Below are 16457 nucleotides of genomic sequence, written 5' to 3' on the forward strand. Positions count from 1 at the left end.
TCATTTTTACAAAATTAGGTTTGAAGAGGGCCGGCCGCATCAGATAACCCCCCAGGGCCATATTTGATCCGAAAGGCCAAGGGTCTTTTTGCGATTCATCATTATATAGCTTAGAGGGTGGTCACTGTATTTATTAACGATAAATTTTGAGTTTATAGCCTACAAATAACATTGAAATTAACAGAAATTGATTTTAATAACAATAAAGATATTTTCTTCCGAATTTTCATCTTAAAAAAATATTTTTTTTGCATTAAAAAATAAATTTTTGATCGTGGGGAGGGGGGGGGGGGTCAAAAATGGCTAAAAATCTGCTTACGTAATACTTGAACGGCTCCTAAACAGATGAAATCATGCTTAGTAAAGTTGAATAGTTTTTACCTTGCATTTCCTTTCCAATTCCTTTAATTTGGTGCTATTTTATAAATCATTGAACATGTAAAATTTCAGTAGCCCTCAAAAGGACACAAGAAAGCAATCAATTGTTTTTAGATAAAAAAAATATTGTACTTATATATTGCTTTATTTTGAACTGAAATGGCACAAGCGAAGTTGTATTTTGGTACTAAAAACCAGACATACACCTATAGTGAACCTTGTTCCTGGGTAATGCTTGTTGTGTGTAGTGCTGCCATCTGCAATCAATTTTTTAAACTATGAGTTTTTCTTAACTCACAGTGAGAGAAGTGTAATGAATGAATAATTATATCGTTGTAGAGAGGCCTGTTGCTCTCTGCGGCAAGACTTTTTGACGGGAAGATCGGCTCGCATTCGCGCCTCGAAATTGGGAACCGCAGGAAACCAACTTCAGCCGATCACCCCTGCGGCGAGACGGTGGGGTTTGAAACCGGATCCCCGCGATGCGAGTCCGTCACTGTGACCACTCGACCACGACAGCGAGTTGTGGTATGTTATATGCTACTAAATGTATTTAGTAGCATATAAATTTTTCCATTTATAATATGCATTTCAAATTACAAAAAACAGATCGGTTAAGCATTTTGCTCCGGCAATTAAGAGTACAGTTATCGCGTTCATCAGGTATTTGGTGCAGTCTTCGTGTTTAGCGACTATTGACCACAGTCTGTGGTGAGCCGTCGCAGTACTAAGAAAAATTGGGGGGAATAAATTGGTTGAAATAGGTGGGAAAGAATAGCATAATTTAACGTTTTATGTGGTTCCCAACTTCGAGGCGTGAATGCGAGCCAATCTCCCCGTCTCGTCACAGACAGCAACAGGACTACAAACAGTACAAATAAGCAATCATTACATTTCAATAACTTCACTTCTGAAATATAGATGGCAGCACTGAAAAATCAGACGCACTACTAGATGCGCACCAAGACCGTTAGGGGTACACCCACTCGCACTTCAACAATCGAGCACAACTCCTTAGGTAATAAATTGACCATAGATGGCGATAGACCTGAGTTGTGATCACTTTGAAAGAAAAAAAGAAAAGGAAAGCATGAACCAACGGACAACAGGCTTTTATCTCATTTTTTTTAAGCTGCTCTTTCCCAACTTTTCACCGGTTTTTTAATTCCAATACCTCAGCAAATATTGCACTTAGAAATACGGAATTTCTTTTGTTGCCCTCAGAAGAGACAGGGCAACAACTTTATAATTGTGAGTTTTAATGTACAGGGTATCCATATAACAAGGTATTTTCATACTTTAATAACTATACAACCCCTTACAATATGAATGACGTATCTGAGGTCAACACATTATTTGGATACTTTTCTAATTGGAAATATGCCTCTAGGATCAACGGTTCACCAGTAATTTGCGGTGCGAGTAGTACCCTGTATAATAATAATGTAAAATATAGATAAAAAGATTATAAGTCGACGTTCTTTGTAACGACCACACGTCATAACAACCATTCCATTACAACGACAGGTAGGGTAAGTATGAAATGTTTCCATATGAAGAATATCTTATATGTAGATATAACGGACTCGCTTATAGTGACGGACTCGCGATGCGAGGATCCGGGTTCGAACCCCACAGTGGTGGTCGGCTGAAGTTGGTTTTCTGTGGTTCCCAACTTCAAGGCGCAAATGCGAGCCGATCTCCCCGTTAAAAGTCTCGCCACAGAGAGCAACAGTCCTACAACGAAAAATCATTCAATCATAACACTTCACTCATAGTTTGAAAAACTGGTGGCAGATGGCAGCACTACACATAACAAGCATTACAGAGAAACAGAAAAACTTCGTCAGGTTTCACTACACGTACACGCACATTCCCGCATGAGGGTTCCGCGGGGGGTTGTGGGCGGGGTGCATGTGTGGTGTAGCAGTAGTGGGTAGAGCTCGTAGGTAGGGTAAAAAAGGGCTCGGGGATCCATGATGTTCTTATGACAGCCACCTCGTTGGGCAATTTGCCTGTTGTGGTGTTGTATTTGTATTTGCTTTTCCTTTCGATATAACGACCTTCCAATATAAAGTCCAGTTTCGACAGGAAGAGGGGGGGGGTCGTTATAACGAGCGTCGACTCTATGTATATAGACATTTTTTGAGAAAGATAAATTTTACCCATGTGCTTGAAAATGATAACGATCGAATTGTTCTTTATTTATATATTACTTTCTCCCATGTTTATTTTCAGATTATGCATCATCTTTGGAAATAATAATAATTCTGTAGAATAAAAGGCATATAACTATTCTTTCAAATAATTCGCGACATCTTGTACGAATCTATGTGGATGTTCCAGGAATAGCATGTGACCTCCATTTTCGTAGGTTATCACTTTCATATTTGGATTCAAATTCTGAGCGTCAGCAATTGCTTCATCTCTATATAAAAAAAACAAACACAAATTTTAAAGTGTGTAAGAGGCGATCATAAAAACCAAAGATACTTTTATATTTATACTGAGTCTATGGCAGAGGCATATTTATGTTGGGGTGGGAGGAGTTGCTAATCGGGCAAAGTATTCATCGTAGTCCATTGAGGCAATTTCAGAGTTGGCAAATTTTAGGAATTTTCTAATTGGCCAAGAAAATTCGAGTAGAATGCGAGAAGGGTGGCAAACCCATAAATACGCCACTGACTTAAGAGCAAAGGATCGAGGCAGTGAGTCAACAAAAGCGTGTGAAAGCACACGAGTGACCAAAACAGTGCGCAAGCTTGCGAGCGATCAAAACAATGTGCAAGCATGTGCGTGACCACAACCGTGCGCAAGATTTTGAGTAGCCAAAACAGTGTGTAAGCATGCGACAGCAGGTCAGTGAGTGACCAAAAGAGTTACCTAGGGAGCCGCTTTGAGTACGACAGAAAGAGGATAAGAGAGAGAGAGAGAGACTGAAAAGTCAGTTGTGATTGAACTTGGCGAGAAAGTTGTTCGTTCTCTGATTAGCTTATAGATACGTGTAAATTGCTGTTTGCAAATAAATCTGCATTTGCCCGTCGAACCGCTTCTTGTTTCGCAATCTCGAAGTCTTGTGGAATTTGTCCGGAACAGTATTTCTATTTGTTAAAAATTTGGTTTTTTTTCCCATGACTAATTACATCAAATGTTCACTAAGTTTTAAAGAATTCTAAATTTGAAATATAATCGTATAAACCTAATTTATTGAAGAAAAAATTCCCCCCCCGAGACAGGCTGAATTTAATTTTTCTCGTCACTGCCTAGCCGGAAGGGACTGCCTAAGTATGTGAGTGCCCTTGATGGCTATGGCTATTATATCCGAGGATGATGTCACTCTCTGCTATCCATACGAAAGTTTTTAACAGCTGGCTGATGCGAAGATAGAAGATGCACTAGAATACAGAGGCAACGAGAGGAAAGATCGAGATATTCGTTGCCTCTGTAATCTAATGCGTTCACCCGGAAAGTGAAAGGACGTGGGTTCGATTTCCCCGCAAGGGCAGTTGAAATTTCTTTTCCAAAAATTTATGTTCGCATCAGCCAGTTGTTAATAACCTTCGTAAGGGGGTTATAGACAAGGTTGTGCATGTTTGTGTAAATGTGAAGTTCTTTTAAGTTAAAAAAACAAAGTAAAAAATACGGTGCGGGTATATATATATATATATATATAAATGCCACCGTAATTAGTCGATTAAGTCATGCAACTGCTCTCCAGGAGAAGTGGGGAACACCACGTAAGCTAAACTTACAAATCGAGACGCAAAAACATTAATAAATGTAGTCACATGTATTAAACATGACAAAGAATGAATAACTCAGTGTACTTTCATAGGGACTGAGCCATCGACATCGGTTACAAACTTACACGCCTCAATACTTTATGGCATGGACAATAATTTTTGACAATATGAGAGATTACACAAATGACATGTATTATACTTGACATGAAACAATAGAGAGATGCTATTGCAGTTGAAGAAAGAAATATTATGCGATAAATGCATGTATTGAAATTGATGCATTAATGAAATGACTAATGTGCAATTTGCCAAAATGTTACGGAATGGAAAAGATGTCCACAGGTATCAACAAAATTAAAATTACTCTAAATATCGATTTTTAATGAGTATCTTTTATTATTTTTTCATAATAATATTGAAATTTAGGTTCTTCCTTAGAAAGAGAGCTACCCGCATATTATCACTTACATTTAAGCGATTCATGGTTTTTTTTTCATCAGCAAAAGTGATGCAATCCAATTCTGCAAAGATATGGTAGACGTGTTTGCGAAGCCGTCATCCGTAGTTTTGGCAATAGTTCCAATTGAGCTCACAAATATTGGCCGATTGTAGCTAAAAGGGTGTTTGCGGAATACGCAATTAAAAATCTCGGTGGCAATTCGATTTTGAACTTGGTCAACCTTTCAGACGCTTGTAGCTTGCCAATAAATACAGATATTCTGAAAATGGTTTCGCCTTATAGGATTTTTTCTGCTCTTTCTTTTATGCGTTATTTTGTTTCTTGCAAAAAAACTTCGGACTTGACATATTTTTCTTCCAATCGAATATTCCCCATAACTCGAAAATGATTCGAGACAGGACAGGGTTCGTAGGGTGCTTCATATTCCACTTGGGCTTGTCTATATCCCCTTCCCCCTTCGTTTCGCAAAACAGGTCACGTTCACCCTGTATAAATGTACCCTTTAAATCACCTCAAACTGGGAACATTCAAACTTCGCGGAACACATTTCCGCGAGTGAAAGCTAAAAAAATGAGTTGTAAAAATTTAGGTATGATTCGTATTTTTGAATTGAAAAATTGCGTTTTTCTCATCATTTCGGTTTCCCTGAATAATCAATCAGCGTGTTAAAACTTTTTTTTTTTTCCTCCATCTCGCACCCCAAAAATGCTTTTTTGCTCCCCGGTTAAGAACCACTGATTTTTTACCACATTCAACAGGAAAAAAAGAAATTAAAAAACAATAAAGAATTTTGGATACCATTAAATGCACTTACGATGTTAGTGCACTATCGAGTGCTCTGATAAGAAGAATTTCTCCATAGTACGGCTTCGTTTGACGAAACATATCTTCTACTGCAGATTTGAGGATGAAGGGCAAATCTACTTTCCACTGGAATCGTCCAGACTTCTTTGTTAGTAAGTGAGCGGAGTTCTTGAAAAAGGCTTTTTCCTTTAAATTGAAATAATAATTTTCTTGTAAGATGGCAAAGTAAAATATACTATATTCTAACATCAGATTATATACGTAATTAATACCAGGGCTGCCAAATTAATTGGCAAATTACAGCGATTAATTGATCAAACATTAATCGCTATTAAAAATTTTGGTTGAGTTATGGTTTTCAAGCTTTTTAAAGCCCACGACTCACATTGCATCGCGAGACACAAATGCGAGCAGATCCCAACTCCCCATCCGTTAAAAAGTCTCGTCACAGAGAGCAACAGGCCTACAAATAGTACAAATACGCAATCGTTACACTTCACTTCTGAAATATAGATGACAGCACTAAAAAACCAGACACAACACTAGATACGCACTCAGACTGTTAGGTATACACACACTTACATTTCCGGCACAACTCACTAGGTAGTAAAGTAAATTGGCGATAGTGATCTGAATCAAAATCTGAGTCGGTTTGAAAGAAAGAAAGATGTCTTACCCAACTGCCTGGTGCGGGGGGGGAAGGACGTAAAAGGCATTAAATCGCCAAGCGATAGGCCTGGCCGTTGGCCGTTTAATGTCTTACCCCATCTCCCTTCCCCCTCCAGTCTCCTCCAGGAGCGAAACTCTTTCTACTTATTAAAAATTGAATTTAGTCTAAACTAATTTTTTTTTTTATAATGAAACAAATTTTATAAATAAGATCAATCTCTGGAACTGTACCACGCACGAATCCAAAAAAGGTAGGTTACCATCCCTCCCAAGAGCCAAATTATATGGAGAAAAATATGTTTAACATACGGGACGATTCAATGAACCTAAACAATAAATTACTCTTCCTGATACATCACCCATGAGTCCACGGCTACTCCTAGAGTTCAGGCAGCTTCCTTCTTGTAGGGGTTTTATGCATGACCGTCCCAGCATTGTGGGTCCTCGGAGAAAGTTTTGATCTAGGGCTCCAAACTTAGCTGGAAGTACGTATAGGCAAATCTAGTTTCAGAGTGCATACGCCAAGCAGATCAAGAGTAAAAACTAAACAAGGTACTGAGCCAAACAAGCAGAGTCCACAGAGGGGACACACCTAGGAGTCCCTCGTGGATGGAACCAAAGTCCCTTTAGTCGAGTCGGATCCAGTGCCGGTTGCAAGTGCTGAATTGATAAGAACAGAGTACGAGCCAAGCAGAGCCACCTGAGGGGTCCCACCGTGGATCGGCCGGCAATTAAAAGCACGATGTAATGCGCCTTTGCCGCTGTGGTGGTCGAGTGGTTATAGTGACGGACTCGCTATGCGAGGATCCGGGTTCGAACCCCACAGTGGTGGTCGGCTGAAGTTGGTTTTCTGTGGTTCCCAACTTCAAGGCGCAAATGCGAGCCGATCTCCCCGTTAAAAAGTCTCGCCACAGAGAGCAACAGTCCTACAACGATAAATCATTCAATCATAACACTTCACTCATAGTTAGAAAAACTGGTGGCAGATGGCAGCACTACACATAACAAGCATTAGTAACAAGCATTACAGAGAAACAAAAAACTTCACGTCAGGTTTCACTACACGTACACGCACATTCCCGCATGTACCGATTCTTCAAATAGTCCCAATTCAAAACGGCAGGCATAACCGCCAATGAAACTAAATTTAATTCCGGTGTAGGAAGGAGCTCTTGATTGTGAATTGTTCAATTGTATGCTTCTAATATTGTTCGCAATCCTCCTCAGCAGCACGTGTACGAGACTCTCAAAACTCGCATGCTCGAGCAGTTTGAACAATCAGAATCTACCAAATTGCGAATGTTGCTCCAGGAATTTCAACTGTAATAACTTGAACTAGAAATAATATTAAAAATATTATTTATCCATTGATTTATTTCAAATTTTAATCGCATATAATATTGGATTATGTTATCCTATGCTAGTACAAAATTTTTTACATATCTCTAATACTTAATGTTTTACAAATTTTCAAAAACGCATTAAAAAACGGCTTGCGCACATGATAAAATTGCATGAAATCAATATAATTGAATAAAAAAATTCATTCAAAATAAAGAAAACTGTTCAGTTCATAAAATGATGAAAAAGATCGATATTTTTGTTATCGACTCAATCTTATTCAAAATTAAATTTTTAATTTAAAAAAATTAAAAATTTTTATAACCCAAGTATTTCACAAATCTCTTTCCTTATTTTATAAACTGAAAAGTTTCCTTTATTTTGAATGAATTTTTATTCAGTTTTATTGATGTCATGTTACTTTATCACGCGCGCAAGCGTTTTTTGATGCGGTTTTTATTTTTTAATTTGTAAAAAATTAAGTATTAGAGATACGTAAAATTTTGTACTGGCATAGCATATAGCATACACAATATATATATATATATGTGTGTGTGTGTGTGTGTGTGTGTGGTAAATAGTTGAAATCAATTAATGGATAAATAATATTTTTATTAATATATTTCTACATAAGAAAGTTTTCTACCATGTTAAAAGGTAGGAGACTCCTTAAAGTTGTTTCCGAATGACTGGAAAAATAATGCTAAAAAAAAAAATTCTGATTGACTGTAAATCGTTGACGAGTCCATACAGTCACTGAAGTGGTGTAATACAGTAAATGAGAAATTTAATTGTTCATTCAGCCGATTAGATCACTTTGATAATAAGAAATTCTGCACAAAAAGTTTTTTAGAGAATTAACTACTGTGAGACCAAAAACCCCCCAATATCATGACCAGAGTTCGGTTCATTCCTTAATAGCTATTAGAACGAAAGAGTATAAAAGACGTTTTAAAAGCAGCAATTTTTTAAATTTTTTAACCTGATAGAGCAAAAAAAGGCTAATGAGAGGTCCGTTATAACGACAATTTTCTCCGTGATAGTGAACTGTCGTTATAGTGGACTTAAACTGGTATTACGTAGTTAGACAGTTCGAACGTCCTGAAACTTAAATTACTCACGGTTTCTGATTTTGATCTTTCGGCGAGACGGAGGAAATTCTTTCTCGCTTCAAACAGAGTATGTTTTGGGTTCAGAAGAAGCAAAAGTTTGTTGTGATTTGAAAGTTGTTCTCGTCCGAATGTGAAGCCAACCTTTTCCTCCATCACACTATCAGGAAGATGATCGATCATCACGATTTTTTCTACAGAATTCGGCTGCAAAGAAAATAGGGAACAATTAATTACCACATGAAATTGAATTTTGAAGGCTTTTGCGATTTCATCATTAGCTCTTTCTTCATTTTCAACACTTAGCCTACTATATAGCTCTGCAAATAGCCGCCATATCACGAGCTTGGAATGATGTCTCTTGTAACACTCTGATTGATTTGGTTGAACCCATACCAAATCGTAATTTTGCTTCGATTTGCGACAGAGGTTGTTGCACAAAATATTGATTTGATTTCGGTAAATTTATGTGTGATTTGTTTGAATTTTATTTTACTTTTCCTCAAAAAATTAGTAAGTGTCTCATGGTTTTGTGTGTGTCCACACTATATTTTTTTTGCTTTTCCGTAAAATAATGTGTGAAAATATTTTTTTAAACTCCCAATATTTTGGTATAAAGTTATTTCGCACTGTTATAAAACAGCTTGTGAATTTTTGATATTTTTTACTTCGTTCCATCTTATGCTCTCACTAAAATATAAGAGTGTCATAGTTATGTCTCACAATGTATGCCTATGTAATCTTATAAGCCGGCAAACGCAGTATGCAGTAATTGAATATTGTAATGATCAATTCCAAAAATTCAGAAAAAAATAAAAAGTCCGAAAATATTTCACACGTACGTGATCCAAAGCGAAACAATGTGCTAATGCGGCTCCTGCACTATGAGCAACGAAGGTGAGCTTCGTTTTGATGTCTCGGTCTTCTACGAATAGTTCCAGATCCTTTTTGAGAGATGAAATAGAAAGTTCAGGTCTGAAAGGGCTGGTACCATGACATGCCATATCAATTGAATATACCTAGAGCAGCAATGGAAGGTATAGGGGAAAAAAAGTTTATACACACATGTAAATAACGTATGTATAGCCAATTTTGAAACTCTAGTAAAATTAAATCGTAAATATTTCAGAAGGGGGTGGGGGAGAAAGGGTTTTCTTTATTGAAATCCATGCGATGAAATACCATAACGTAATTATAAAAGTTTAATGAACCACACGAGTTTCCCTGATACAATGTACTTTCATTACCTAATTTGACAGAGAACCTTGGTGTCCCGCTCGGTTCCTATCACTATCCTACTTAACAAATTCCTCTATTTAAGGATTTTTTCAGTAGGTTTTTTCATTTATCAACCCCGATATAATGATTTCCTCCATTTAACGAATAAAAATATCGGTTTTATCCGATTGCCGCTGTGGTGGTTGAGTGGCCACTGTCGCCGCAGTGGTCCTGGCTGAAGTTGGTTTTCTGCGGTTCTCAACTTCGATTCACGAATGCGAGCCGATCTCCCCGTTAAAAAGTCTCGCCACAGAAAACAACACGCCTACAACGATACAATTATTCAATCATTACACTTCACTCATAGTTTGAAATTTTGATCGCAGATGGCAGCACTGCCGCTGTGGTGGACGAGTGGTCATAGTGACGGACTCGCATCGCGAGGATCCGGGTTCGAACCCCATCATCATCACAGTGGTGGTCTGCTGAAGTTGGTTTCCTGTGGTTCCCAACTTCAAGGCGCAAACGCGAGGCGATCTCCCCATTAAAAAATCTCGCCACAGAGAGCAACAGGCCTACAATGATAAATCATTCAACCTTTACATTTCACTCATAGTTAGAAAAACTGGTGGCAGATGGCAGTACTACACATAACAAGCATTACACAGAAACAAACTTCACGCCAGGTTTCACAACACGTACACGAACATTCCAACATATACCAATTCGTTAGAGGTTCTGCAGAGGAATATGGACGAGGTGCATGTCTGGTTCAATAGTAGTAGCACTATAACAAGCATTACACAGAAACAAGCTTCACGATACGTTCACAACACATACACACACATTTCCCAGCATGGCCCAGTTCTCCGACCACCTACTAAAATCTCTTCATTGAGACATTTCTTCGGGATCCAGTTAGGAGGAGGATGAAGTTTTATCCGATTCGTTAAATCTGGGTTCGACGGTGCACACATAAAAACATTTTCCGGCAAGCACCAATTTGATAGAAGTTCCTCGGGAATATCTGCACGAGGTACATGTAGTAGTAGTAGTATGTAAAAGCAGAAAATATTACTTAAATTCAATACAATTTAATTGGATTGCTCACCTTTCTTCCCGTCGCCTCGCTCAGTTCTTTCACGACATGCTCATGCATAACCCTGCTACAAAACACACCGTGAATGAATATGATTGGAGGCAAATCAGATTTTCCAGTTTTCCTTGAAGGATCGTACACACTATAATCCATTTTCACTGGTGTGCAGACGTTATTTGAGGCTGATGCTGCAGCAGCTATTGGCGTAAAAACAAACTTATGTCAATAAGGTTTCGCGGATGTACATATACAAGGTAGTAAGATAGGAGAGCTGTTGATCCTAGAGGCATAATTCTAATTACAGAAAGAATGCAAATAACGTGTAGACCTCATATACATCATACATATTGCCAGGACTTGTATAGTTATTGAAATACATAAACTAACTTTTGTACGAACACCCTATACTTGAAAATCCAATTGTAAAGTTGCTGCCCTGTGTTTTCTGAGGCCAACAGAAAGTTCCATGTTTGTGAGTGGAATACTCACCGAGTTATTATTTTTTTTTCAAGTATATAGAATGCCGGTAACATATATATGACTCAGAAGAGACAGGGTAACATGTTTCTAATTAGGTTTTTGATACAAAATCGTACGAAATAAAATCAGAATAAGTACTAGATTTTATAATATTAGAGCTCGGAAGTTCGGGGAAAATGCCATACATGCTTTTCTTTGCCTATTTTGAAAATTTCTTGTGGAAATATCTTTTTTGAATTTTGTCTGCCGTGTAAACGCTACTTTCGATATTGTTTTATGTTTTTTCATGAACTTCAGAAGCCCTACTCTGTAGAACTTTGCGTGTTGTAGTGCATTGCGTATTGTAGTTCATCGCGTGCTGTATTGCTTATTGCAATGCAATTGTCATTGCGTATTATAGTGAGTGCTGCTTTGCTAATTGCGATGCATCCCGTATTGTGCTGTATTGCGTATTGTGGTGCATTGCTGATTGCAATGCTCGCGATGCAATTGTGCATTGCTAATTGTAATGATGCAATTGTGCATTGCTAATTGTAATGATGCAATTGTGCATTGCTAATTGTAATGATGCAATTGTGCATTGCTAATTGTAATGATGCAATTGTGCATTGCTAATTGTAATGATGCAATTGTGCATTGCTAATTGTAATGATGCAATTGTGCATTGCTAATTGTAATGATGCAATTGTGCATTGCTAATTGTAATGATGCAATTGGTGCTTTGCATATTGCGATCGTGGTGCACTGCATATTAAGGTGCATTGTTTATTGTGTGGTATTGCATATGGTGGTTATTGAGCCTACATTGCTTATTGTATCTTATTGTTTATTGTGGTGCACTAAATATAGTGGCCCATTGATGATTATGGCGCATTGCGTATTATAGTGCATGGCGTATTATAGTGCATCGCGTGATGTATTGCTTATTGTAATGCACTGCTAAACCCAACATGGCATACTATTGGCAATATCTAATTTAAATATGTTTTTCCCCCATTGCAAATTGGCAACTTCATCTTTGAGACATCCATTATTCCCATTTTCATTTTCATTCGAAAGCCATTGATAGATGTCAGTAAAACTTCTCGATTTAAAAAAAAGAAATTTAAATCTTCAGTATTCTGTCAAAAAAGGAAATAATGCACTGTAGGGTCGAAATGATTTATTTGCATTTCTTTTTTTTTTACGTTGAAGTTTCCCAATTTTTTTCTTTTTCTATAGTTTGAATCGCAAATAAGGTATGTGTATATATATATATATATTTGGAAGGTAATAATACTTCAATACATTTATTTTATATGCGATTTTACGTCCTCTTTAAGACCCTGTATAAGGAGTATAATTCGAAATAGAATTTTTTTTATTTTTCCCGGCTTTATAGGCTTAATTAATTATGGAAAAAATTATCGGTTCGAAATAAAAAATCATGCATTGCAGCGTTAATGTGTATAACGGTGATTCGCTTATTGCCATACATCGCGTAATTGCTTATTACGCGATGCTTATTGTGGTGCACTGCATATAGTGTACATTGCTTATTGTAGAAATGAATTACTTTTTGGGTGAGATAATACTAGGGAAAGACCAACATATGTAGACCCGAAATTGCAAATAGGAACCACGCCTAAACGCGTTTCGGAACTATATGAAGTTCCTTCATCAGTAACAAAGAAGGAATAGCGAAAATACTCCTTATAGCGGGAGTTACGCTCTGTTGTAGACCAAGAGTCGAATTCAAAGTGAACCGGCAACAAGAGAAAAGGAGAAGAAAAGGAAAGAAAAGAAAAATGGCTATTTGCAATTTTGGATCTACTAACACACACACACACACACACACACACACGTTGGTCTTTCCCTAATATTATTTCTAATTGTGCTGTATTGCTTATTGTAATGCAGCGGTTATTTTGTGTATTATCATTAGGGATACGTAAATTTCATATTTACGAAATAACCGCAATAAATGTGAAATTCCCGAAATAAATGCGATAAATGCAAAATTTGCGAATTTTGATGAATAGATGCAAACATTTGAATTTTTACTACTTTTTTGCGAAATCGCGATAATTTAAATTTTATCGTTAATTCTTTCGTGTGTTTCAAAGCTATAACTGACACCTTAAAAGAATACGAAACTAAATACGAAAATAAAGGGTTTAGTATCAGACTTCGCGTGTTATATGACTGCGTGCTTCGAATTATTAAAAACACTTCTTGGTGACGACATTTTGCTCTACCAATGCTAGGCACATAAAGTGAATCTTGTGGGTGACGCATTTATTAAAGAATTCAAAGGATTTAATTCTGTTGTGGCCAAGACGAAGATAACTTATTTTGCACTCAAGAAAAATGAGCAGTGCGTATTTAAGCTACCAAAAAGAAAAAAAAGTATCACTGTATAAGTAGGCTATTACTGGCAGCAAAATTCTTCCCGACCCCTGTTGTAACCAGGCAGAATTCGTGGTTCAAAAATGCCCTTGAAATTTGAGCCCAAAAGATTTCAAATCTATTAACTTTAACTCCACAAAACATGTGCGAATGTAAAGTTTCATCCTTTCAAATTGTTGATTAGCATAATTTTCCTACAGAACTTGGAAACGAAAGTCAACTGAACCCGTATTTTAGGAGGTGAATTTCATTTTCAAAACTTATTTTTAACAAACTTATGCTGGAGTAATCGTCTTTATATTCATTGAGAAAAGCAGCAATGTATGATATTCGCTCAGATGAATGACACCTTTGAACCACGAATTCTGCCTAGTTACTACAGGGGTCGGGAAGAATTTTGCTGCCAGTAATAGCCTACTTATACAGTGATACTTTTTTTTCTTTTTGGTAGCTTAAATACGCACTGTTCATTTTTCTTGAGAGCAAAATAAGTTATCTTCGTCTTGGCCACAACAGAATTAAATCCTTTGAATTCTTTAATAAATGCGTCACCCACAAGATTCACTTTATGTGCCTAGCATTGGTAGTGCAAAATGTCGTCACCAAGAAGTGTTTTTAATAATTCGAAGCACGCAGTCATATAACGCGCGAAGTCTGATACTAAACCCTTTATTTTCGTATTTAGTTTCGTATTCTTTTAAGGTGTCAGTTATAGCTTGGAAATACACGAAAGAATTAACGATAAAATTTAAATTATCGCGATTTCGCAAAAAAGTAGTAAAAATTGAAAAATTTTTTTTCTTCTTATAATTATAAAAAAACATACCTTGCACTTCTTCCATGATGATAAATGTTGTATGTCACTTGGATTTTCACATAAATAAAGATTCGGTTACACAAGGAAAAATTTCTTGTTGAGAGGAAATGTAAAATGGGTTGTGATTAAGGAGAATTTACACGTCGGTAATGACTAATATTAGTATTTCATCTAATTGACTTTCCTCATCAATTTTCTAATGAAGTAGTGGAAATTTCAAAGCAGAAAAAGGGTAAGTTGTTAAAATAAAATTATCAGAAATCGATAGTGTAAATAGGTTACAACCCGTAGATGACAGGAAATACTAGACAGATTTTCAAGCGAGAACTTGCGTGACATCTCGGAATCCGCCAAATTTCTGGCCACAGCGCCAGATTTCCTTATAGGATAGACAGGCAGCAGCCTAGGACCCCAAGGTCTGCAGAGTGCCTCAAAAATCTCGAACTATTATTTTTTTGGAGAAACTGCTCAAAGATCCTTCTGAGTAGGCTGACCATATTTCTTCAAGAGAAATACGGGACATTAGGATTCCAAATACGGGAAAATACGGGACATTACCAATTATCGCCAAAACCAAACAAAGTTGCCAAATATTGTTGCAAAAACGGAAAAATCACAATGGTGGGAAATGATGCATTACTGTAAATTGCAGTGGATTAAAATGTATTCCATAAAAAAAAACGTTCACCAAAGCGATTGTGGGAGATTAATATTCTCATATATAGTTGTAATTATCATAAAATAATTTACGAGTTGAAGAATAATGTCGATCTTTGACTTCAATAAAGAATAAACATTCAAGTAGGCTTCGTGTAAAATACGGGAAAACCGGGACACGTTTTCCGAAAAGTCGCGATTGACCAAAAAACAGAAAATACCGGGACAGTCCCGGGAAACACGGGACGTATGGTCACTTTACTTCTGAGAGGGGCCCCCGTGAGTAAATGTCAACATCGGGAGATGTCCCGTATTTCTTCCGAGAAAGCTCCACGAAAAACATGGTCACACACGGAAAGCTCGAAAATGCATGGTCAAGGCAGCATTTGCCATGGATAAGAATTTTAACGCATTGAAATTGGCAACAGCTGTTCATACATGCCTTCTGCTATAGTGATGGGCAAAACGGTTCTTTTCCGTGAGCGGCTCTGAACCGCTCACTCACCAAAATGAACCGCAGCTCTTACACGGCTCTTTTGAAGAGTTGATCAAGAGCGCCATCTAGCGAAGGGTTTTATAAACTCTTGTGATTTAACCTCCTCCTTTCCACCCCCCCCCCCCGCAAACAATATCTAGATATTTTTTTTTCAATTACAGCACACTGCGTTTACGCTGCAGTTGATGGACACGCGTTGTGTTTCAATTAAAAAATCAACCAGAGAAATATGCAAAAAATCAAGCTTTTCTCTCTCTCTCTCATTCCAAAAATAATAATAATAAACTTTTTCCCTTAGGGGTCATTCAAGTATTACGTCAGCATCGAGAGGGGGGGTCAGTGTTTTGCGACTTTTGCTGACAAATGGGGGGGGGGGGGGAGTCAAAAATGGCTAAAAATCTGCTTACGTAATACTTGAATGGCCCCTTATAGAAGATGGTTTCGTGCACTAAACCAGACACGTAAGATGGTCAGTGCCGTCTCAAGGCATGGGCCCACCCGGGGGTCTCAGGAGAGAAAAAGCCTCAGAAAAGTCATTTGGCCCGGGGGCCCATGTTGCTCTTAAGACGGCCCTGAAGATGGTGAGAAAAAAATCTCCATATTACTGTATTTGCATGAACATCCATGTTCTCATTTACGTAACAATCGATAAACGATTTGTATTCATCTCCTGTGTCGTCTTCATGGGCGGAGATACGGGAGGCGTGGGGGGGGGGGGGCATTGCTCTTCCCCCAGCGTCAAAGATAGAGTCGACTGATCTAATGTATAAATGTATATGTGAATTGACATCATCATCA

General features: G+C 37.5%; 1 protein-coding gene across 1 annotated transcript; it reads right to left on the minus strand.

Moving 5' to 3' along the window:
* Positions 1 to 2558: 2558 nt before the first annotated feature.
* On the minus strand, positions 2559 to 14809 carry LOC149076466 (sn-1-specific diacylglycerol lipase ABHD11-like). The gene is made up of 6 exons (XM_089244036.1): positions 14516 to 14809; positions 10834 to 11018; positions 9347 to 9523; positions 8517 to 8711; positions 5396 to 5571; positions 2559 to 2806 (listed from the first exon to the last, which is right to left on the minus strand). Exons 1-6 carry the CDS (start codon positions 14529 to 14531, stop codon positions 2671 to 2673), a joined length of 885 nt encoding a protein of 294 aa, XP_089100162.1. The 5' UTR covers positions 14532 to 14809; the 3' UTR covers positions 2559 to 2670.
* Between the last annotated feature and the right edge of the window lie 1648 nt (positions 14810 to 16457).

This window comes from Pholcus phalangioides, unplaced genomic scaffold (assembly GCF_987345545.1).
Source record: "Pholcus phalangioides strain wild (caught in Gottingen) unplaced genomic scaffold, Ppha-v1.0 ptg000015l_1, whole genome shotgun sequence".
NCBI classification, from domain to species: Eukaryota; Metazoa; Arthropoda; class Arachnida; order Araneae; family Pholcidae; genus Pholcus; species Pholcus phalangioides.